The 24281-nt window shown below is 34.2% G+C and overlaps 3 protein-coding genes across 4 annotated transcripts; all 3 read right to left on the bottom strand.

The window, feature by feature from the left end:
• Positions 1-5046: 5046 nt before the first annotated feature.
• Positions 5047-10209, bottom strand: LOC100802328 (type IV inositol polyphosphate 5-phosphatase 7). Of its 2 annotated transcripts, XM_041017544.1 has the most exons (14): positions 10059-10209; positions 9436-9913; positions 9180-9270; positions 8665-8733; positions 8476-8560; positions 8274-8378; positions 7503-8187; positions 7200-7393; positions 6960-7068; positions 6692-6840; positions 6283-6536; positions 5686-5776; positions 5405-5558; positions 5047-5293 (listed from the first exon to the last, which is right to left on the bottom strand). In XM_041017544.1, the coding sequence occupies exons 2-11, from the start codon at positions 9463-9465 to the stop codon at positions 6314-6316; spliced, it is 1740 nt and encodes a 579-aa protein (XP_040873478.1). In that variant the 5' UTR covers positions 9466-9913; positions 10059-10209; the 3' UTR covers positions 5047-5293; positions 5405-5558; positions 5686-5776; positions 6283-6313. The 2 variants fall into 2 exon arrangements, with proteins under 2 accessions (XP_040873478.1, XP_040873479.1); XM_041017545.1 differs by lacking the exon at positions 10059-10209 and having other exon boundaries at positions 9436-9992.
• A 7580-nt stretch (positions 10210-17789) lies between these two features.
• On the bottom strand, positions 17790-18592 carry LOC106799210 (12-oxophytodienoate reductase 2). The gene has a single exon (XM_041017549.1). It carries the CDS (start codon positions 18460-18462, stop codon positions 17965-17967), a length of 498 nt encoding a protein of 165 aa, XP_040873483.1. The 5' UTR covers positions 18463-18592; the 3' UTR covers positions 17790-17964.
• A 2957-nt stretch (positions 18593-21549) lies between these two features.
• Positions 21550-23477, bottom strand: LOC100803381 (12-oxophytodienoate reductase 2). The gene is made up of 4 exons (XM_003517519.4): positions 23313-23477; positions 22974-23245; positions 22475-22651; positions 21550-22381 (listed from the first exon to the last, which is right to left on the bottom strand). The coding sequence occupies exons 1-4, from the start codon at positions 23459-23461 to the stop codon at positions 21771-21773; spliced, it is 1209 nt and encodes a 402-aa protein (XP_003517567.2). The 5' UTR covers positions 23462-23477; the 3' UTR covers positions 21550-21770.
• Between the last annotated feature and the right edge of the window lie 804 nt (positions 23478-24281).

Here is a 24281-nt window from a genome sequence, read left to right on the forward strand (position 1 = left end):
AATGTAACTAAATTCTAAACCGAGTGATTACAATTTATTTGATAAACGTATCTTATTGCTTACTTACTCTCATCATAGTTATTATACTTAATTTCATATTTTTTTCTTGTTTTTATTTAAAAATGCAAAATAAGAAGAAAAAAATATAAATGTCATAATTTCAATAAAAGGAGTACATACTCCCACTACATTAAAAAATATTTTCCCTTCTAGTTTTCACCACAACATTTTCCTATTGTAACTTTTGTTTTAATTTCACCCTTACAATTCTCAAAAATTTCAAATTAGCACCCTGAGTTACATCAAAATTTAAACATGGAAAATGACACCACATGATCATGTAGTCAACTTCACCTAATAAGATAAGACTTGTGTTATTATTAAGGTATATCAATATTGGACTTGAATTCTTACAGAGAGAAAAAAAAACAATTTTAAATCCAAATCCATAAAATCAAGCCTACCTCACACATTGTCATAAATCTAATTATGAATAGAATTAATCATCATGCATATGAAGTATTCGACACTAGGACACCGCATATTGGATGTTATTATTGATCCTTACAAAATTCCTTTTGATCCCTATCAACCAATAACAAGTACCAAAATAAATGTCCTTTAAATATTTCACCCCACTTTTCCGTAACCCATCACTCTTTCCTCCTTTCCTTTCTTCATTTCTTTTATCTTTTTTCTTCTCCTTTTCTTCATTCATTCATTCTCTTATTCTATGCACTCACATTGGTGAAGGTATTTTTTTTATTTTTATAAACATAATTGAATCATGGTTTTATTTTTTTGTATAACACAATGGAATCGTGATTGACAATACAATAAAATCACGATTTTATTGTGTAATAATTTATGTTACTCAATGGAATCACCACAAATCTTAACACAACGAAATTATGATTTCATTGAATAAAAAACTTATTACACAATGAAATTGTACTATACAAATTTTAACATAATGAAAATGTGATTCTATTAGGCTACAAATTACGCATCAACCAATTTTTTTTGGAAATAACCAATTTTTTTGTGTTGATTGTGTAGGTCAATGTATTGGAATACATATATATCTGATGAGGTTCCAATGCCACCTAGATGAGAAAATATGGATGATGGAAGTCAATGTTTCTTTTACCAATCCTCCATTTTATATGGAGTCGAGCCTAATGATATTGGTATAGTGATTGATAATGACAAAAATGTGGATGGTGATGACACCGATATGCATTCGCAACCTAACTATCCCGACTTTTCAAGTTATTTCATGACTAATGAGGTATGGAAGCCTTGTGTTTTGTTATTGGATAATTGTATCAATTGTTTTGCATTTTTAAAGAGTGCAATGATTTGTTAAATTGAGTGAGGAGTCTTGGTCTCTCAAAGCGAAATGGATGATCATTCCCAACATAGATTATGGAATTGCTAGTCACTATAATGTTGTATTTGTCCACTTATCTAGGTTACAAAATTGGACCTCCTTTTCACTAAAGAGTCTTGCGCCAACTGTGTCCCACATTATTGCAATTGAATTTGTCAATGAGAATCACTTTGTGCATGTATACATTATCCACTACAGATACCATTTACTTTTGTAAGCTAATATTGGTTTATTCGCTAACTTCAACTTTTGTATCATAATGTAGCTTTTTTAAGGGATAATTGTCATTTGCCTGCTATTGTACAACAATGGAGAATATATTGCACATTCGAAGCCCATTCATGGCAAATGCCTTACATGAAACTCATTTAAGCTTTCAACTCAATACAATTTCAATCAGGTAGAGAATCTCAATATGTAGTAGACCTTTCTAAGGATTGATATAATTTTAAATGTTCAATGTGTATCCAATTAATTTTATGGACGTGTATCTCAATATGTAGTATGTAATAGACATTTCTATGAATTTTTTTTAATACATAAGTTTTTTTTTATTTTTGTGAAACCTATTTGTATACCCATTAGAAAAACAAAAAAAAAGATACAACATGAGTATGATTCCATTGCACAGTGTACAACAAAATCATATTCCATTGTGCAATTTTTTTACAAAAATAAATTGTAAAATGGAATCACGATTCCATTATGTAATTTTTTTTTTTTGTAAAAAGACAAACAATGGAAGTATGATTTCGTGGTACATTGTGCAATGAAATCAACTTCTATTGTATATGTCATATTTAGCCCCCTTGCACAACATAATTATGATTTCATTATGTATTTTTTCCCTCACCTAAAAGGCACAATGAAATCAAGATTTTGCTGCTTTAGAGGGTGCAAAAACTATTGTACAACATAATCAAAATTTCATTATGCAATTATATGACAGAATTACAATTCCGTTGTGCAGTTTTCGCACGCACCCCCCTAATGTAGCAGAATTGTAATTTTGTTGTGCCTTTTGAGTGAGGTAAATTTTGAATTTGAAAATATTAGTAGGGAAAGTGTTTAGGTTGGGGCCAATAGCAACTCCCTCACATCTTTATTACATTTCATAGATAGATGGGCTTCGCAGGCCAGCCCACTCTGTATAACAACACAGCCCACTCTGTAACAATCCTGTCCCAGCACTGTCTTTGTAGAGTACAGAAATGTTAAGTTGGGTGTGTGTATCACCCTCGGTTTATTTCTCTTTCTCGTAGGTACGGGTAGTAATTGTCCTTGACCTCTCCAATAAAATTCATCTCATCGATGATAAACAAAAAAGAAAGGGGCATCGGGCCATTGGTGCTTTTGCATTGTGGAGTATTACGAGTCCAGTGAAAGTGGCACGGTTTTAGGCATTAACACTAGAGCATTTATGGAGCAGCACGGGAGAACACCACTCACAATTTTGATCTCCAATAATTCAATTCAGCTTCACTCAAATACTTACTATATTACATGCCTTAGTTGTTTGATTAGTAATTTTAATCAGATAGGGGTTGACAATACTCTGAATACAGCCGATGGGGTATTATTTTGCGTTATGAAAACATAGGTCCTAACATCTGAATGTATTTTTTCCTATTAAAAAAGGAATTGATATTCATGCAGGGGTATATCAGGTATATATCCTTATAAAAAAAAACCGCTGTCGGGCTATCGAAATAATTGATGACTATTTCATATCATAGTTATTAGTTAGAAGTTTGTTACACCTTGGCCATGATGATTCCAAATACAATTTTATTTTTATATATAGTTGATGATTTTAAAAAAAAATCAAATATATTGGGAGGAGCGCAAGGTCTTAATAGAGAATGAATAGTTTAACAAAATCAAGCTTGACTTAACCATTAAAAAATGTAAATTAACTTTTTCATATTTTCTAGCAATCTAACCCCTCCCCCCACCTTTGGTCTCGGTAGCACACTTTAAATATATGCAAAATAAAACAAAAATACAGTTGATTGAAGACGAACCCTTTTTTTAATCTTGTGACAAACCAATGTTGTGGCCAGTTGATTAGCTGATCAATCAGTAGATACGCATATATATTACAAACGGATTCAGCAGCTAGCTTTTTATTTCCAGCTAAATGCTTCTTTAATTATTTATTTATTTTCGTTGCTTCTAATGACAATGACAAAAAGTATACAAAGGGAACACATGCTGGCCCTGATTAGGCTTCAACTCAATTCTTTGTGACATTTTGTCCACGGTCAGATTTTTACCAAGTCTTGGAAAATTGTTAGAATTTCGGAAAAGCTGTGTGGTCCTGAACTTAGATGAATCATAAAACAGATGAAAAGAGAGTAAGCATAAAGGACTGGATCAGAAATACAAAGCAGACAAGTCTAACAAAATGGCGCTGGGTGGCTGAGGAACTACAGCAGCAAGCAGCACTAGGAAAAGTCATATGACAAATTAATGGACCCTTTTCCAGTTCATATGCTCCATGCCACGTCTCTATCAAAACTCTAAGGATATCACTTTCTTTGAAGTAGTTCCCCACTCGCAACCACAAAATCAGGGTCACATTAAGGAACACTCTCATAACACATGCAAGCTCCGGTCATTATTTTGATTGCTTCTTCAACAACAATTTGGAGGAAAAGTAGAAAAACAGTATAATTAAAACCCATCATTAGACCTTTCTTTCTCTCCTTTTTCGGCTACCAAAATCTCATTAAATTTAATGCTAATATTTTCTTTACTTTTCTTTTCTTTTTTTAAAACTTTAATCAATGTTCTTGTTTCTTACCACTACCACTCTAACAATTCCTTCAAATTAATTATATGGCTAGATAGGCTATTTATGAAATCCGCTATGAGAGTTTATGTTCAAACCTTGTTATACACCAAAAGAAGATAAGCTATTTATTTACTTTCATTGGTGATGAAGAGTTGAGAAAATGTTGTTTGAGTTTTTGACATTCAATTATTTCGGACTTATGGACTATTAGTTAGTCCTCGTCCTTTGCTACATCATGTTGCAATAGTAGGCTACTACTCCCAACTTTTATAGGCATATATCCTCATTTATGTTTAGCCACGTGAAGTAGCTACTATTCCAAAGCATACCCTCGTTTACGTTTTAGTAACATGAAGTGTCGTTCAATGACGGCCACACTGATAAAAGGTTGAACCGTTTACCTAACACCATGTTTCACTTGTACGAATCTGAGACCATTCACCCAAAAAAAGTATGAATACACAGTCATGTAAATAGCATTTCAGAAGATTGGATAATGTCTTTCATACATTACTTTTGGATAGCAAAATTTAATTTATGAGAGAGATAAGGGGGATGTTGCATAAAATAAATAAGAAATAGAGAGATAAAAAAGAATTTTTTTTATTGAGAGTACTATTGTAAAAATCGTTATTATCATTGTAGTAAGTTGTAAGGCGTGTATCATTACTCAATAGGAATCTCCATATACCTTCGAAATCTGTGAACCAGGTTTAAGCCTTTCTAGTTTGTTAATGAGCTCAACAATAAAAAGAAGAGCACGCAGCAGGAAAGGAGAATTATTTGATATCAAAGACACCTTTATCAATAAAATCATCAATCATGTGAACAGAGTCAGAAACTAAGGAGTGGAGGCTCTGGAATTCTATCATTAATTAACAAGATTTTGTTTTTTGTACAATTTCTTTTTCATCACTGTAGCAATCAATAAGTGGAGTATACATCAAAATTCTCATTTTCTCTGCACTTAAAAACAAAAAAAGTTAGTACCCTAATAATTATTTTGACGATCTTTTCAGCTTCATTCAGTCATCATGAATATTCTCCAAAAACAATTAAAGAATGATTAATTAAATAAAAAAATGGTCTCCTTCCGCCTCCTCCTGCACAAAAAAAGCGGGGGGGATTGATCATGAGTATGCGTGCGGCGTGCGTATCACTAGTAATTTATAGAAACAGAAGCCAACATTAATAAGAAAAGAATAATGTAGTACCTAATGATTGTGCAAGACTGCCAATGAAGTACGGAGTTTTGAGACATTGTAAAGTTGAGTGTTTGTTAATTGGCTATCAAATAATGCACACTTGCACAGTTGCTAACGAGATGATGATGAGGGACTGTGTGTACTGATCATGTGTTAGGCATGGCTGTATAGCAAAATTACATGTTAGCACCTCACAATGAAAAAAGTAAAGTTAAAATTAGACAAAAGAGGTTGAGACCAAAAGCAGAACCAATAAAAGCATGAAAGAGAAAAATAAAAACTAAACTAACCTTTTTCGGTATGTGGGAAATGGGTTGTCTCTATCAGTCTCCATGGATAAAATTCTTCTAAGCGAGGTGACTCCCGCTTGTTGACCAGGTGCTGAACAGTTATAGGTGCATGCATATAAGATTTCGTATTCAGAGGGGGGGAAATAATTGTGATGACAATAAGAGGGTGAAAAAAAGGACATTAAAGCAGAAAGTTTGAGAAATACACTAATCAGACTACGCAGTCATTGCACTGAACATATTCTGATTATTTTGGCTAACGGATTGATAAAATCAGTTTGTGTATCTAGAAAAGAAGGGTACAACTAGTGGCATAGAACATATCAGCATCCAGTCTATTATGCTCATATATAATATAACTCAGTTAAAGCTTCTGAATCTTGTACTTGTGGTCTAGCCAATAATAAAATAAGAAAAAGGCTCCATGAGTCCTATAAGGAGAGGGGGAGGGGGGGCATTGCTTTCCATTTGTGTTTATACCCATGCGCATGAACTTGAAGGAAAAAAAAACCATTTCAGGTACCTAAGTTTGCCATACAAGCAAGAATCTTGTATTTTTGGAATTGTGAGTATATGCACAAGGGATAGAGAATGTACCTGAAATCCCATAGCTAGTCCTCTCCTTCCATTAGAAAAAACTTAGTTCAGTATATCCATGGGAATATGGCAAGAGTTCCTCCACCTCAATTCTGTTCCGAGAACAGCTCATACTCTTCTTCAGTCTTCCATGACTTGACTCAACCTCAGCCCAAAATATGCCATAAACCGGCCTGTGGTCTGAAAACCTTGATTCTCCACGGACGTAAGATAATTGATGGAGACCTTCTCCGTACCACAAAATCCTGTCACACCTATACAAAGAAAAATATTCACATTGGCATAAGTTGAAACAATTCAGAAAAATCAGATCATAATTGCCTCCTTTTTGTTTTTTTAGCATTTATGGGGTTGGGGTGTTTCTGCTAAATTCCTATTGCTTTGGTTGGGTGACAGAAGATGATCTTACCAAGCAGGTGTTCGCCTTTTCTCCTTTGGGTGCATATCATCTCCTGCATACCTATCTGAATTAGTTGAATACTTGTATGTTGGAGGGAAATAAATCTTCCCTTCATTCCATCCCACAAATGCACGACCTCTCTTCTGCTCTATTCTCAACTGCCAAGAATGCCAATATAGATAGATATTAACATTGATTGTTTCTGTTTGACAGCAATCCAATTGAAGGTAAAAGATAGAAAATTAGAAATTAAACGAAAAGAGTTATATAGGCATACCTGGTCATTCTCCAACAATGCTCTCCAGTTTTGCATCTCAACAAGTGCCTTAGCAGAACGGTAAGAGAGGGCAATCCGATAATTCAAGTCTCCAAGCCATATAATTCGACTAAATAAATGAATCCAAAATCCAAAATTAGAACATGTAATGCAAAACAGGCAAATGCAAGGAGGGCCTCAAATTACATGAACATGTTAAAAATATTAGTCATACTAAGCGGTATGCAAGTAAATTCTTACTCATGCTCGAGGATTGTCTCTGGAGACTTCTCGTTGTCAGCACCATGTACACGTGGAAACCTTGTCTTTTTAAGAATCTCCATCACATCAGAATTTCTTCTTAGTTCATCACCCTCTTTTTGTCCAGAGGTTAGGTGGCTACATATGAAGCAAAAGCTTGTTTCATGTAGAGACATGCTAATTGAGATGGATCCCTGAAAATACAAGCAGGGTAACTCTTATCTAAATCAATTTCAAGTAATCAGCAATTTTGACATGAATATATCAAAGCAAAAGGGCAATGATGAGTGACTTTAAATTTACCTTATTTCCAAGATAACCCATCAATCCTCTGCCAACACAGGATACTTTCATGTTTCGTACATGATCTTTCAATTCACTTCTCACCCATATGGTAAGAAATATACCTACCATTTGCTTACTTGCAACAAGGCAGTACCTGGAACGCCCTGGCATACCATATCCATCTTCAGCAGAGGCAGGTCCACCATAAGACAATGGTGAGACTGTGCTTGGTGAATCTCCAAGGCCATTGTCATCATCAGATGAACCCCATCTTGAATAGTCACTGGGTCTGGAGTAGTCACTTGCCCTGGAATAGTCACTAGGCCTATAACCCCATCTAAAGCTGGGATCAAAGTCACTTTTCCTGTGACCAAAAATCACACGATCACAGACACTGAATCTTCGATCTAGTCGTGGCTGCATAGTTGAAGTATCATTGTCCATTCCCCAGCCACTAGAGGTAGTCTGGAAAGATCGGCGATGGAAGAATGATGAATTCTTTTGCCTAGCTGATCCCTCAAAGTCTGCATTTATTTCTACCACTGGCTGAGGGATTGGAGATGGTGTATAATACCCACCACCTCCACTAGTACCCGGAAGGTTGTTTAAGGTCTTTCCAATGAGAGCTAGCCATTTCTTGGCAGGTCCATTGTCTTCTGCGCCTAAGATATTACCAGCATTCAAGGGAACTATCTCTTGAAATCTGTAACACAAAGTTGTCATTAGTAACCACTACTAGTACTAAGTTTGCTTGGAAAAGAAAAGATGTTAAGAAGTACCAAATCCTACCCAAGAACATAAATATCTGCCGGTGGTGAGGCATGAAGCCAATCATCTATACTCAAATTACTCGGTGGGGATCTTCCAGCCACATTCCACGTAGCAACAAAAATGCTGCTCATAAAGTAAGAGAAGCACTCATGAGAAATTGAACACATCAAAGCAATATTCTCTTTCCTGGTGAAAAAGTAAAGTCACAGAAGTAGCATACCTGTAGTTATGGACATCAATAATTCGAGGATGGTCGAGACTCACTCTTCCTCGCCTGACCTGCTCTGTGTTCCTGCTAAACTTCTCTGCACATGAAAATGAGGGGTTGTAAACATTTTGTCTAAATGTTAGGCTAAAAGGCAAAAAAAATAAAAAATGAGACAGGTAACGATTCTGGGTAATTGTGTACCTGTTTTGCTCTTTTTGATCTCTCTCTCAGAGAAGCTGCTGTTCCTGCTTCTATATTCTACGTCATCTCCTAGAGAAGGAAACGGGTTCAGAGCATCAAATTATAATTCACAAGAAAACTTTGGGGAAGAAAAATGGGAGTGTCTTGCGTGTATTGGTGAAAGCAGCCAAAAACAGAATTAACTAACAAGTGTTTCAAATGAGCTTGCACTTTTTTTTTTGGCTGCGTAAGAAACAGAATCGGAGAATATAAAAATTCAATCAATGATTTGCAAAATATGGTTGTTGATATATAAAAACAAAATCGGCCAGAACTTAACTAATGACGCGCTAGGCTTCAATTTTGTTTTTCTATTTTTAGTTTTTTTTTTTTTTTTACTTCCCTCAATTTTTTCGCCACAATGCTTTTGCATCTCATTGGATTGAAGCAAGAGCATATTGGTGCCCAATTCTTGTGGGAAAAAACCACTCTTAGTGAACTGAAATTTTTGAAGAGAACAAAACAAAGACACCCACCTCCATAAGCAACACCATTTGATTGGTAGGAGTCCTCAGCTTTGCTTTTGATATTGAAGAACTTTCTGACCATTCTCTTCGACCATGACAGCTTCACAAGGACAAAACACACAAACCAGTCAAGAAATTGCCAAAAATTGGAAGATGCAAAATGTTGAATTTCATTTTCCAGGAGAACAACAAAAAATAAAAGAAAGAAAGAAAAATCATCTTTCAGCAGCAGCAGAGTTGAGTCAAGAGTGTGAAAAAGAAAAACCTTGCTTTTCTTGGAATTCCCATCTGTCATTGTTAATCTTCTACCTCATAAAGCTCCTCAAGTATGCTATGTTGTACTCCAAGAGCTACCCAAAATTGTCAACAATTGAAGGAACAAAATTCTCTTCTTGTGAAACCCCTTTCTCCGATTTTCAGCCTGTCTCTTTGTTTGAGAGTATAGAAACAAGAACAAGCTCTTATCCGGGTGCTCAGCTTTTCAAGCTGAGAGCAACAAAGAATCAAAGCAGCAAAATAGGTGAATGTGTTCTGCTCTTAAAAATGTAAGAACAAAGAAACAAAGTCCCCGTAAATATGCAAGGAACCAACTAGAAAGAGAGGCAACGCCTTTAAGTCTTTAATGCGTGGAAGTGAGATGAGATTCTGAAGTGGAACAAGACAATGCGACAGGTAAACAAAGAGAGAGAAAGAGAGAGCTTCAAGCTGTGTTTCTCTCTCTTGGAAACATAGTGCCTCGTTCTCTGCAACAACAGCAAAGTATCGAATTTGAACAGAATAAAGCGCAGTGAGTGTGTAGACTGTAGAAAGAAGAGCTCTTTATGTTATGCAATTAACAAAAAATAGTAATTGTTTCCTTTATTTATTTTAAAAAAATAAAATGGTAACCTCAGTTGAAGACAAGGCAAACATGAAGGGGGCAACGGGCAGGTCGTTTAGCTTTAACGTTTCTGAACATAAAACGTTTCGGTCAGATGAACAAAGCCTGCCCCTGGTCAGCAAAGTGAGTGAGATCTAGCAGTATCTATAGCTGTAATCTTTCTTCCCGTTTTGGTCTTCCAACCAAAGCAAAAGCAGTTGAACGAGGAAAAAGATAAAAAGGGTGGTTATGATTTGGGAATATATGTATTTATTTGGACTACATATCTATCTATGATCTATGTGTGTATATTTATTTTGTTTCGTCTATTGTAACACAAGTATGCTTGTGTTGTATGTTTGCTCACGACCCCCAACTTATTATACAGCTCTAAAACAAAAAACAAAAATTAAATTGCAGTGTCCCATTTTGGGTATGTGAATGAATCCCTCCAAAAATTGATTTTTGTCTTTCTCATATTTCCCATCTTATGGCTAATTTATGGAGCAATGTAATGTTTTATATTTTTGCTTCCATAGATTGGTGATGGAATGGAATATAGATAGGTATGGTGCATGCCACGGACTGTGGGGGGTTATGTGTGCCAAAGCCAATAAACTACGCGGCCTTTTAGCACTTAGCTATTAACCTAGTCTCACTGTCTTTGGAAATAAGGGCAACTGACCCAAATTTGTGGTCTTGGGACTTAACCCTTAGAACCTACCACCAACTTTGTGGAGTTGCTGTATGCGCTGCAGTATATTTGTACGGCGTTAGTATTTTTTTATAGATAAAAACTTGTATAGGATTGCAAAGTGAGGGTTGAGTTTAACAAAAAAAAACAAAAACAAGTCTCTTGTAACGTGACAAATCAAAATTCTAATTTCCGTTTAAAGAATTGTCTACATAGATAGATAAAAAAAAAAGCTTGAGAGAACAATACCACAAAAGCTAACAGTTGTAGTTGGAGGGTCCAAAAGCTTATAAACGCAATATTAAAATCTCACTCTTCTAAATTCTAATACGGGATGCAAGTTTAGTTTCATATCTTGTAATTGGATCCCAACTCTGAATGAGGATGGCAGTTAATTATTTTTTTTGCGTATGATTAGTTTGAGTAATTTATGCATTGGGAAAAAATAGAATAAGTATGTGTTTGGATTAGATTGATGATGAAAATAATCAATTAAACTTTTATGGTAAAAATAAAATAACAAATAATTATTTATACTTTTTATGATGTCATTATAATTTTGTGGAATAAAATTAATTCTTGTGTGTTATTGAAATGCACTTTAATTTAGCGTGTGTTTTTCTTTACGGCCTCTGGCGCAGCCCAAGCAGCTGCTTTTGAATCCTCGAGCGTTCAACAGTCTACGCATCTCAAAATAATGAACTATGTGAAAACAAAATGAACTTTTTTGGCCTTGGCTCACAAGTTTGAACTCCCTCCATTGACCAGGTCAACCTGTCCAACCCTTCAACATTTTTTTTTGGGTTTTGTCTAATCCTCATTCATGATTGTTGGGACTCAAGTACCTGATTATCAAAACTATTTTAAATATGAATGACCAAATATATTTAGCTGACGGCGCAATACTGCTATTTGGAGCATAGTATCATTGTTATTTTTATTATAAAAATAAATGAAAAGGAAAGAAAGGGATTCCATTTCCATCTTACAATCCCACCGTCCAAAAGAAATTCTTAAAACAACTCCATAAGCCTCCACTAAGCACTGCCTGTGACAACATAGCTAGAGAATATTGGGGATTTTTTTACACCTTAAGCCGAAGAAACATCAATAATATGACAAAATTAATACTTGTCAAAGGTTTAACTAGTTTAACCGCCATTTAGTTTCAATTTCTAAAATTCAGAATTTCAGAAACTGATGCAAGAACTGTTATAGTCTGGTCTGGTGGGATAAGTACAAATAAAATGGGTCCAATCAAACCCGAGCGAAAAAAATCGTGGAGAATGAAATAAATGCCAAAAAAGCTAATTGGTTGAAGCAAGTAGGATCAAAGCACAAAATGGGGAGGCCAATTGGAACCCCTTTTCGGCCTTGTGAATTTTTCTAAGACATGAGTAATGGGTGGACTTCCATAGTGATCAAATCAAGTTATCTTATCAGCAAACATAATCTTCTCTTTTTGTTAAAATGTTGCATAAATTATAAACTTGTATAAAAAGATCTATTTTAGTCATTAAAAAATTCAAAATAAATTAATGTGTGAAGAATATAATATATCTATTTAATGAATGGATGGAGTCACTAACATGACTCTATTCTTACATTCACAGAATAGAGTAGGTGATGATGATGTGATCTACTTTTCCTTTTTGCGGGAATTCAAGAGTATGGTTGCGTTTATGCGTCGTTAATGTGGCTCTTTGGAATGATTTGAGGCAGCAAGGAAGAAAAAGGTGGGCATTTGAATAGTCCAAATTAACTTATAAAGGGAAGAATTGGGTAGCAAAGACTAGAGAGATTTGGGCCACATATGGTAATTGCATATATCTAAAGCAAAAAAGAAGTGGTCCCACAATTTGGGATGCCCAAAGTCTTCATCTATTTGTCTTCCATCTTTGATTATTGACAACCTACAAGATACAGCATATTCTTCAGTGGTATCTAACCTTGAATCAACGTTTTTGGATTCAATAAGGATATGATGAAAAAGGATGATATTTGGATGCGCAATTCATTGATGCATCATTCTTAGGAAGAGAGACATAGTTTGAAATTTTTTTGTATCCCATTATTTTGATGTGATTTTAGTTTTTTTTTTTAATTTCTATTATTTTTGGCTGTGACATTTAAATGAAAAACTCCTTAAAGTGTTTAGCATCAACCATCAGAATGGCATGGGTTAAAATTAAGATTAACGTATTTTAAGTAGAAAATATTTATCAAGTGTTAAAAGTCATGTGTGTGTGTGTGTATATATATATATATATATATATATATATATATATATATGTTGTGTGTGTATGTATCTAGGAGTAGGAGAGAATTTGCGTGTAGTCTTTTGTCCAGAAGTGAGGAAAACATGTGTTAATGGAGTAATTAGCGCATGTTTAGTTTTGCTGCTTGGTGAAGGAAACTCACTTAAATGTTCATGTTTACAGTGAAGTAACTTGTTATCTCTTTCATCTTTCCACAAGTTTTTACGAGTTTTTTGTCTTTATACTTTAAGTGACATTTGTTTAAAAATGTTTTGACACTTATTCATAATCTTCTTTTAACTTGTAAGTTGTCATTTTTCTTCGCCTCATGCCTATATCTATATGTGTTTTCTAATATTCTTGTTTTTTTTTTGTTTAACCTCTCTCTGTGTCATTTTTATTTTATTTTATATTTAAGTGTCTTCACTTAGTTATATATGCATGTTCTTAAAAAAAGTATGCATGCATGATTTCTAATATCATATGTGGGTCCTTGTTCAAATGTGAAAACTGGATATGCTACTGAACTTAATTTGACTAATTTATTTGTTAAAAAATATGTTGATATTTTGAATTTATGACCCCATATATATATATATATATCATTTAATATGTTTTGAACTCATAATGTGAGATATATAACATATATGACAAATATTTAGGCAAAAAAGAAGAAATGAGTGATTTTATGAATTTTCAGGAGTATAACCTGTAATGCGTAACTAAATGTTTGAAGAGAGTTCCAACTATTATAGGATCTTAAAAGAGAATTCTACATGGAAATATGTATATGGGAAATGACTATGATAACGATATAAAAAAGAGCAGCACTAAGCACATCTTAAAAGAAACTATGATACTTTTTTTCAGAACAGAAAGGAATAGAAATATTCGTACTGTCATCAAGTGGTATCAAGGAGAACACTCTTAGTTAATTGAACGCAGAGATTTGAATCAACCTCACGGTATTGCAACAAACCTTATCTTGTATTTGTGGCAGAATTTGATTTTAAAGGATACTCTCATTATTCAACAAAGAAGAAGAAAGAAAGGGCAAAATGGGAGTTTTACTGTGTTAATGTAAGATAGATATCTTGATGACGAAAAGGATTAATTGGTCACAATTTATCAAATTATTGTAAAACATTAATTGACTGGTTGGAACATGGGACCATAGTATTCATTGCTGTACTCTCATGCAGGTATTCATCATAACGGACTAACAGAAGTTGGTGTTTTAAAATTGTAATTCAGCAAAAGATAAAAATTAAACATATGTTTTAGTATCATTTTCTAATGAAAATCAAAACTTCACATCCGTAACTCAAATCAACCTTGAATGCCCTGATTATCTGAATATAACTACAATTTAAATTCAAAAAAACACCAAAAATACTGCAACATAATCAAAGTTTAGTCCTAAACCAAAAGCTTAATCAATTTCCGCTCAATTCCACCCCTACCTCTTGGGGGTATTGGATAAGGAGTTCTAGCTCTCTGTCATACTTCTTTCAGTACACTTTTTTTTTAAACTACACTCTTTTTTATTTAAAAACTACTGAAATTATAGGTTGAATTGATTAAATTAATAAGAAATAAGTTTCATATAATTTTGCGATTATTAATGAATTTAAGCTAATAATAAAAGTGTATTTAGATATAATTCGATGATGCAATTAATCAAGTCCAAGAGGAAAAAAATTGTAGAAGCAAAAATTAATAGCTTCGACCAAAATGTGAAAAGCCACGTCAAATATGATTATAAAAAAGTTTTCAAACAGTAAGACTTGTGTATGAAAAAGTGTGATAGAAAATGTATTAGTGTCATTTCTCTTATTAGATTAACATTGCATAATATGATAATACATAATAGTTTTGTACTAATACTAACAATCTTCATTCTTAATTAACATATTAGAACGTGCTCTATCTGTTTCGAGTTCATGTTTGTGAGAAAAATACATAATTATATCAACATAAAGTGTGTTAGTATGTATTTGGTTCAACGTTAAATTAAACGAGTATACATTTCTATACATATTTTGTGATAGTTACGAATTCATAATTTTTTATTCAACGGTTGTTTGAATAAATCAAACACGCATTTAGTCACACAATAAAATTTAGATTATCTTCCCCGAAAACAATTGATGTTTACACCTACAAATTAAAAAGGTCACAAAAAACCAAAAAGAAGTGCAAGAAGATCTGCTTCTTGCTTTTGCTTTTTGTCTTCTTAAATCACCCACCTTGTAAAAACGGTGGTAAAATTATCGAGGCAGTCAAAGGCGGCAGCAATGAATTTTTCTTCTCTCTCTCTTTTTTACTGTCTTCTAGTTTGATTTTTTCTTTGCTTTACCTGCTTTGAGAGGGAGACCCCATTGGGCTCCTTTTCTTCTTTCCTGCCTTACCATAGAATGGATTTTGGGTTTAGTAATTCAAAATGTGACAAAGCTATCCTCATCGGTCACTATCTTTTGCATTAAAGAGGAAGACATACACAAGCATATTGTACAATGGTATACCTCTGATGTAGACCTCTCACTTGTATAAACACATTTTTTATATTTGTTTTTCGATTCAAGGTTAAAGGAAGAATCTATCTCTCGTCTTTTTTCCCTTTTTAGATTTTTTTAATGTGTCACCAATTAAAAAATAAAATAAAAATCTAAAAACGACCAATAACATATATTTTAATAAAAAAAGTACAAGTGCTAGAGACTAGAGTGATGAAAAACTATGTAGTTCCTAGGCTGCCATAGAATTTTGATTACAAGTATACAAGGTGAAAAAGGTTGTCATAATTAGGAAAACATGGCTGGGCCAAGTGGTGTAGTTTTTGGTAACAATTTTATAGAGTAGTTCAACCGCACTTCCCATTGCGCCAACTGCAAATGCAGGTAAATCATTTATCATAATTGAATAATGATTTTGCTTGTCCACATTGTGCTGCCTTTAAGTTTCTTGTTCCCAGCTCAAGTAAGTAAATATATATGTATTCTTCTGGCTCTATATATCTTTGTTCACTTATATATCCGCTCGTGGCTAAAGTTCTTCTCTTTCAATATGAGGTAAAAATTTATTGCTGGTGGGTAAAATCTTGAATGCATTATTCGACCACTGAACTAATTTTAGCTACAAGTTTTTTTCTTCGACAAATTTTAGCTACAAGTTCAACAATACAGTTATTCACTGGAGGCGCCAGTGGCCCCAACGATTCATAGTTACCTGAAATTTAATTAGGTATAAGTACAAAACTACAAAATGTAGGTGACTCGTTAATCTTAGATTCAAAACATTTATTAGTGAAAATAAGTTATTAAAAATAACTATTGAATTAACAAAAATGATACAGATTTTTGTTTTGCAATCAATTCTATCAGGACGTGGATAGTAGTTTGGTACCAATCTTCGCAAAATCCAGAATATATTATAAGTTGATATGGGTCAGAACCTACTTTTAATATGACCTGCATTTAAGAAATATTTTATTAACTTGTTTAGACTTTTTTCCCCCCTTCAAATATCGTTAATTGAAAATGTGTCAATGACACTTTAAAAAAACATAAAATGAACAAGGAGCATCACAACAATGCACAACAATTAAATCATAGCAACTCAAGCAAATGAAACGTGATAAAATGCTTTATTTACTTATTTAGTCTTTCAATCTGGGGTTAGGTTTCTTTTAGTCTTTCAAATTTAAATTAAATAGACATCTCAACTATGTTGGCATCTGATCCTTGTTACACCTAAAACTCACCCTAAAATATATCCATCCAAATAGAAAGATTAAAAAAAAAAAACACTTGGGAGGTCCAACCATATCTAAGGGAGACAAACTAAAGGAACCTACAAGAAGAGAGTTTATTCATATACTTGAGGAGCTCTTGAGAAACAAAGGATGGCAGGGAGACCCACCACGGTACATTCAAAATAATATGGAACAAAGAGTAATTCAACCCATTATGCAAGCTTAACGCGCAATCACTTATAGTAATTTTATTTTCAATGGAGGCTTAGTACGATACGCTGGGACTAAGCGCATACCATTATGCAGCAGAAACGATACTCTATTCTCTCACTCTCACATAAGTCCTCACTCAAAGAGTGAACTTCTATAAATTCTGCACTTTTCCTGCAGGTTGTATCAGGTGTTCTCAACTTCTCATGAGGTACAAAACAGTCTTATCTTGCAACATGATGCACCATGCAAATGCTTATGTGCTAATAAACTTAAATATAGTTTGTTGTTCTTTATGGTAATCTGTGTAATAAAGATTTTCATCAAATGTTAATGTGAATTACTAAAAGCACCTATAAAATTGCATCTAAATGTTGTCTTTATCTATAAATTTGCACTTGCTTTGAATACATTCTCGTGGAGTGCTTTGTCTTGATAGCTGATTAGGAGTATATTTCTTAATTGAGTTTGGCTACGCATTGGTATTTTGCCCATATATAGTTTCTTATTTGGCTTGCTATTGGAATATTAGGTTCTAAAACTAGTTTAACCCAAGAACCAGAATAAAAAATGTTGTTTATTATTTCAATCATTTTAATTATTTAAACCAATAATAAAAACTTTTAACCTTTAAGTACATTTAAAATAGAGGATAAAGTAATTTTTCAGAGAACAATTTTTTTTGTCTCGGTTAGGAACAAATTTGGGTACTGAAGTAAACCTCTTTTAGCTCAAAGGTAGTATGGTATAGCAAAATCAGGTGCATAGGTTTAGTCCAACACGTAATGGGGATCCAGTGACATTATTAAAACAATACTAGTCATACATACTGCATGCCCTCACATTTAGAAGATGTCCCAACTGGTTCCAAAGTGTTTGCAGAGAAGTATGTAAAGAATATGTGAATATAAGCATCCTTACACTGACCAAGCAAATTGCAGATAGGAATGAGCAAAGGAAGAATAGCTTATTAAAATTGGAGAGCCTACCCTTCCATGCTACAGCATTGGTTTCTTCATTCAAGAAAGGGGTACCGGATCATCAATGTAAAATGTCTCCCGGTTATACTTGTTGAGAGGAGCATTGAGCAGAAATCTCTTTGGCAAATCTGGATTAGTCCCTATCTCATTAACAACAGCTTCAATAACTTCCAAAGTAAATCGGCAACGGTTCTCAAGGGATCCACCGTATACATCCGTTCGGTCATTCACCTTATCTTTCATAAATTGCTCGAGCAGGTAGCCATGAGCCCCATGGATAGCATTCCTTGCTTCCAAGGTGCCAGGCGTTTGGGGATAGCCTTGAGCAGTGTCAGAAACACCAGTAGCTTCTGCAATGAGAAGGCCTCCGTTGGAAGCTCTCTGAGAGTAATAGAGGATGGCATGGTGTTGAGGGACGAAAAACAAAACGAATTGCAATTTAACTGGAAATAGGACTAAGGGACTTACGTAACCTTTTCTCAATAGGACAACTCCACAAGTGATGCAGCAAACAGTACAACAGCAACGCATAAACATAGATTGAAATAGCCCAACTTGTATGGAGTAATAAGGGGAACGGGAACAGAAGCAGCCATGGTATGTTCTCAACGAGACTTACAAACTTTTCTTATCTCATTTAGTTACAACTCATATCCATTACCTAAAACCAATAAATTTCTTCTTAATTAATCATTAACTTTAAAATTATTTAATCATATTTAATATTCATTAGCATTAAAGATTTTCAAATTTAATTATCACTTTCATAATATATAATTTAATAAATAAAATTTATTTAATAAAACCATTACATTACATATATATTAATTTATTTTGATTATTGATATTTTATTTATAATAATCTTACGATAAAAATAATTTAAATTAAAATTATAAAAGATTATTTTTTCATTATCTTAATATCTATTATAATAAAAAGTCCATAATTTTAATTAACAACCTTATCAGATAAACTATTTTATAGTAAAATATGATAATAAAACTCTAATAATATCATATTATTAAAACTGAAATTAGGTACACAAAGTCTTTCACATACACACTTATTTCCAACGAGATGATGCATGGTTGACGTACTAACATGTCTCACTTTTCAACATTTATATAAACTGCATTTGCGTTGAATACATTATCTTGTAGTGCTTTGTCTTGACAGCTGACTTTCAATATATTAGTTAATTGGTTTTTGCTTCGAATTGGTACTTTACCTATCGTTTCTTACTAGGCTTGTTATTGGAATAGAAGGTTCTAAAACTAGTTTAACTCGAACCAGAAAAAGACTTTTGTTTATGTTTCGATCATTTTAATTATTAAGCGGAGACAAATCTTCCTCTCCTCTGACATCTTTTCAAAAAACAAAAAAATAGGTTGAGTTACACATATACATTAATTTGTGTACTGACATAATCCTCTTCTATTAGCACAAAGCTTGTATGGATTACAAATCAGGTGCATATATAGCTTTAGCCCAACACTTGTTTTGATCCAGTGACATTATTACAACAACAATAGTCCTACATACTACATGCCCTTAGAGTTTAGAAGATTTGTCAACTGGATCCAAAACCATAGCAGAAAAGAATGTAAATAACATGTGAATAAAAACCTGACCAACCAAATTGCAAATATGAATTTGCTGGGGAAGAAAGGGGTAGTCAGTATAAGTGTAAAACCAAGAACCGGATCAGAAATGTAGAATGTCTCCCTGTGATACTTGTTGAGAGGAGCATTGAGAGCAAATCTCTTTGGCAAATCTGGATTAGCCAAGAACAAACGACCGTAAGCAACAAGATCAGCCCTGTCTTCAGCTACTGCATTGATCCCATCTTGCGATCATAACCTCCTGCAACTATAAAAGTGCCATTGAAGGCCTTTCCCATAGGCACCAGGCAAGGTTATACTTATTGAGGGCATTCACCATGTACAGCCCCAATTCTTGTAAGGAGTATGAAGAAGATTGAGATCCTGAGAACTGAGAAGGTGCAGCTAGCCATTTGAGTGGATGGTAATAAGAGAAATAACGACTCGATTTCAATTTCAATGCTGGAGCCGTGCGAGTGGCTGTTATTTTTAGAAATAAACCAGACAGACCAACGCATGGTCTGTGCCATTGCCTTACCGTAGTTTGATTCCTACAGCCACCACCACGTCACATCTTACATCACCGTCCAATTATTATAGCCATCGCCCCCAAACCAAACCAAACCAATTTTGGTAAGCTCACTTTTACGTATTATTACTGCGTATCACTTTGTTAAATAGACAACTCAGCAATATTGCATCCTCTGCTACGTAATAACATCAGATCATCTATGTTTAGATTAAAATTTGTAAACTTTCGTTGGACTTAATTAAACTTAAGTAATTTTTACACACTGATATATTGTACTGGAGACCCTGAATTTGAGTCCCGGAGATATTTGGACTCAAATTCTAGGTCTTCAACCTTAATATTTACTCAGATTAAAATCTGAGTAAATCTTGTTAAGTAAGACCTTGAATTTGCACACTGATATTGTACTGGAACCATCGGAATTTTCATTAAAAATGGACGATGAACATGGTTTTGAATTTAAGATTGAAGACTAAAATTGTACTTGATTTTTTATATTAGAACTGCCTAATAATGTATTTTAGTACACCTAACTCTAATAATACAGTGAGTCTCAGGCTGAGTCATACTGGATAACACATTCATTGATGATTCTTAAAGCCTGTTAAGACTTAACAGAATCCCCCATTAACAATTGAAGGGGCATCATAGCAAAGATAATTTGAGCAATATGTGTAGGCAGTATATCCTGTACAAGTCATCGTGGAGGGTAACTTCCACCACTCCAAGTCTGAATCAGATAGGAATTTAGTAGCATAATTAGAAAGCTCCCCAATTTGAGGAATCCACTCATCCAACCACAACAAAACATCTCTGCATGTTATTGTTTGGCTTCAAAGTTCAAAGTAACCTAACTAACCAAGAGTGAGGGAAAAGATGGAACGATTTTGTTTCTTTCACAGGAAAACCTGTCACCTTGTCCAAGACATTGTTCGTAAGTACTTGCCGGGAGCAAAAAAGCATCAACAGCCAGTGCGATACTTCTCTTGGCTTCCCCATCAAGAAGGCATAATGGCCGTTGTAGCCTTGGCTGGTAAGCTGGGTAACGGTAAGTGTACTATCATGAAGGCTGAACTTTGGGCCATTTTTTTAAGATTTCAATTAGCTCTCAGCAGAGGTTTTTCAAATCTCTTTGCTGAAGGTGATTCATTAATTGCTGTTAAAATGGTTAACCAGGGGGTCCATGTAAGAACTTGATCCGGCAGATTCAGAGCTTCGGTTATTCGGTTAAAGAGTTTCAGTGTAGGCATGTTATGTCTCCAATAAATTTCAACCAATCAGAATGTGTTTAAAAGAGGATTCCTATTTCCTAGCATTTCCTTTTTTCTTTTTTTAAATTGCATTTGTGTTGAATACTTTCTTGTGAGGTAGTTTGTCTTTAGAGCTGATTTCAATGATTTGGAATATATTAGTTAATTGACTTTTTGCTTCGCATTGGTACCTTGCTCATCGTTGGTATTGCAAATTGAAATATAAGGTGCATATATAGCTTTAGGCCTTTAGCCCAACACTTATTAGGATCCAGTGATATTAATACAACAATAATAGTTCTACATATTACACTCCCTTACAATTTAGAAAATGTGTAAGGGGGATCCAAAACCATAGCAGGAGAAGCATGTAAAGAACACGCGAATGAAAATCCGACCAACCAAATTGCAAATATGAATTTGCAGGGGAAGATAAGGTTATTAAAAATGGAGGTTCTACCCTAGGATGCTACGGCATTGGATTCTTCATCATCAAGAAAGGGGTAGTCAGTATAACCAAGAACCGGATCAGAAGTGTAGAATGTCTCCCGGTGATACTTGTTGAGAGGGGCATTGAGAGCAAATCTTTTTGGCAAATCTGGATTAGCCAAGAACCAACGGCCATAAGCAACAAGATCAGCCCTGTTTTCAGCTACAGCGTTGATCCCATCTTGGCGGTCATAACCTCCTGCGGCTATAAAAGTGCCATTGAAGGCCTTTCTCATAGGCACCAGGCTATGAGGGCATTCAGTTTTTTCTCCAACAGTCTTCATTCTTGGTTCCACCATGTGACAGTAAAGAATACCATACTTATTGAGGGCATTCATCATGTAAAGCCCCAATTCTTTTGGATTAGAGTCTCCAGACTCTGAATATTCTGCGAATGGCGATAGCCTAATTCCAACTCTGTCCGCCCCTATCTCATTAACAACAGCTTCAACAACTTCCAAAGCAAATCGGCAGCGGTTCTCAAGGGATCCACCATATTCGTCTGTTCGGTCATTCACTTTATCTTTCATAAATTGCTCAAGCAGGTAGCCATGAGCCCCATGGATCTCAACCCCATCAAAACCTACAATTTGCACAGCCATGGATATGATGTTAGTATTTGGCAGGGTATTTGAAACATTAGTATTTGGCAGGAGCAAAAGGTGGGGGAAATTACCAGCTTCGATGGCATTCCTTGCAGCAAGTCTGAAGTCATTTACAATATGCGGAATTTCATCAGTCCTTAATCTCCTTGGAGGGGTAAATTGTACTTGATCAATGCCATTACTTCGAATTTGGGGTGTGAGTGGCTTGTCCGTAGAAGATATGGGTGCTTGTCCATTTGGCTGATAAACTGTACAAAATTCAGAATATAATCACCGGCCATTATCAATATAATTTTGTGTGAGAGTTTTGGATAAAAAAAAAATTCCATCGAGTCTTTGATAACAAATGTGAAAACTTCATCAAAGACTAAAAAATTACTAAAAAAAACAAAAAAAAAAAACTCAAAATTCAAATATTTATTGAAAATCACAACAATATGGAATCAACTAGTCTTGAATTGAATGGTTATTTTCTACTGAAACGTGTTAAAAATTGAAAGTTGAGTTAATAATATAAAGAAAAAACAAGTCTAAAGGAGGAGTTGAGGGGAATAAAGAAAAAGAAAAGACCTGAATCTGAAACTCTTCCAACGTGCCAAATCTGACAGAAGAAAACACCGCCTTTGGCGTGGACGGCATCGACAATGGGTTTCCAAGCTTGAACATGGTCTTTAGTCCATATGCCAGGGGTTTGCGGATAGCCTTGAGCCGTGTCAGAGACGCCAGTGGCTTCAGTAATGAGAAGGCCTCCGTTGGAAGTTCTCTGGGAGTAGTAGAGGATGGCATGGGGTTGTGGGACGTTGTCGTAAGACCTCTGTCTGGTCAGCGGTGCCAAAACAACTCTGCAAGCAAAATTAATCAGCAATTGAAATCTATGGAAATAGGAAGGAAAAAAAGAGATAGAGATACCTATGGGACAGATTGAATTTGCCCATCTTGTAAGGAGTAAGAAGAGGAGAAGCCATCTCTTGTGTGAATTCAATTTCAACTTTGAAGTGGAACTGCCTCTTATTTATACTAAGATTCCATTTCTGGGCGTTGAGTGTGACGTGTGCCATTGCGTTACCGCAGTCAGCTTTGACCCTTATAGCCCCCACCTCCCATCTTATTGGCCGCCTCCACAGTCACACACCGCTACCTAATAGCATCACACTCACTTTTTATTTCAACTTTCATATTTTTCTAAATTTTATCATTTAATTTTTCTTTTCACCAATTTTATTACCCAACTTTTAACCTTAACAAATTTTATCATTTATGAATGTACAAAATGACTATTTAGCAGCTGCAAAAAATATTTTCCACGTTCCAACTATTTTTGGTATTAAAATTAAAGACAACTTTTTTTAAAAAAAAAAAATCACTTGCTGATTAACGTAACTGTACCTCTCCATGAAATCGTCCACATTCGTCCATTTCTATTGACTTTGGAAGAAATGATGTCACTGTCGTCTTTAAAACTAAATAAAATAAGTCGCGTACTTATAATATAAAATAGTAGAAAGTGATTTTGCATTTTCAATTAATCACAATCACCGTATAATCGTATATAACAAGCTTTTCACTTTTACCGTAAATATTTAAAAATTATACCTACTACGATTTATAATTGGTTAATAAATTTATATTTTTAACGTATAATCATTAAACTTTACAAATAATCTGATTGAAAATTTAGGATTAATTATGTGTATTTCTTTAATTTTAAAGTAAATACTTTATTAAATAATTTTATGTCACTTTCTTTTCATTTTCTCTAATTTATTAAACATCATAACAATTATCTCACTCTTCCAAATATTTATACATTTTAATGCTTTTTTTAAACTTTTTTTTATTTACTTTTAGTGACTAAATAATTTTTTTTAGTAGTCTTTA

The sequence above is a fragment of the Glycine max genome, chromosome 1 (assembly GCF_000004515.6).
Source record: "Glycine max cultivar Williams 82 chromosome 1, Glycine_max_v4.0, whole genome shotgun sequence".
In the NCBI taxonomy this organism is placed as follows: Eukaryota; Viridiplantae; Streptophyta; class Magnoliopsida; order Fabales; family Fabaceae; genus Glycine; species Glycine max.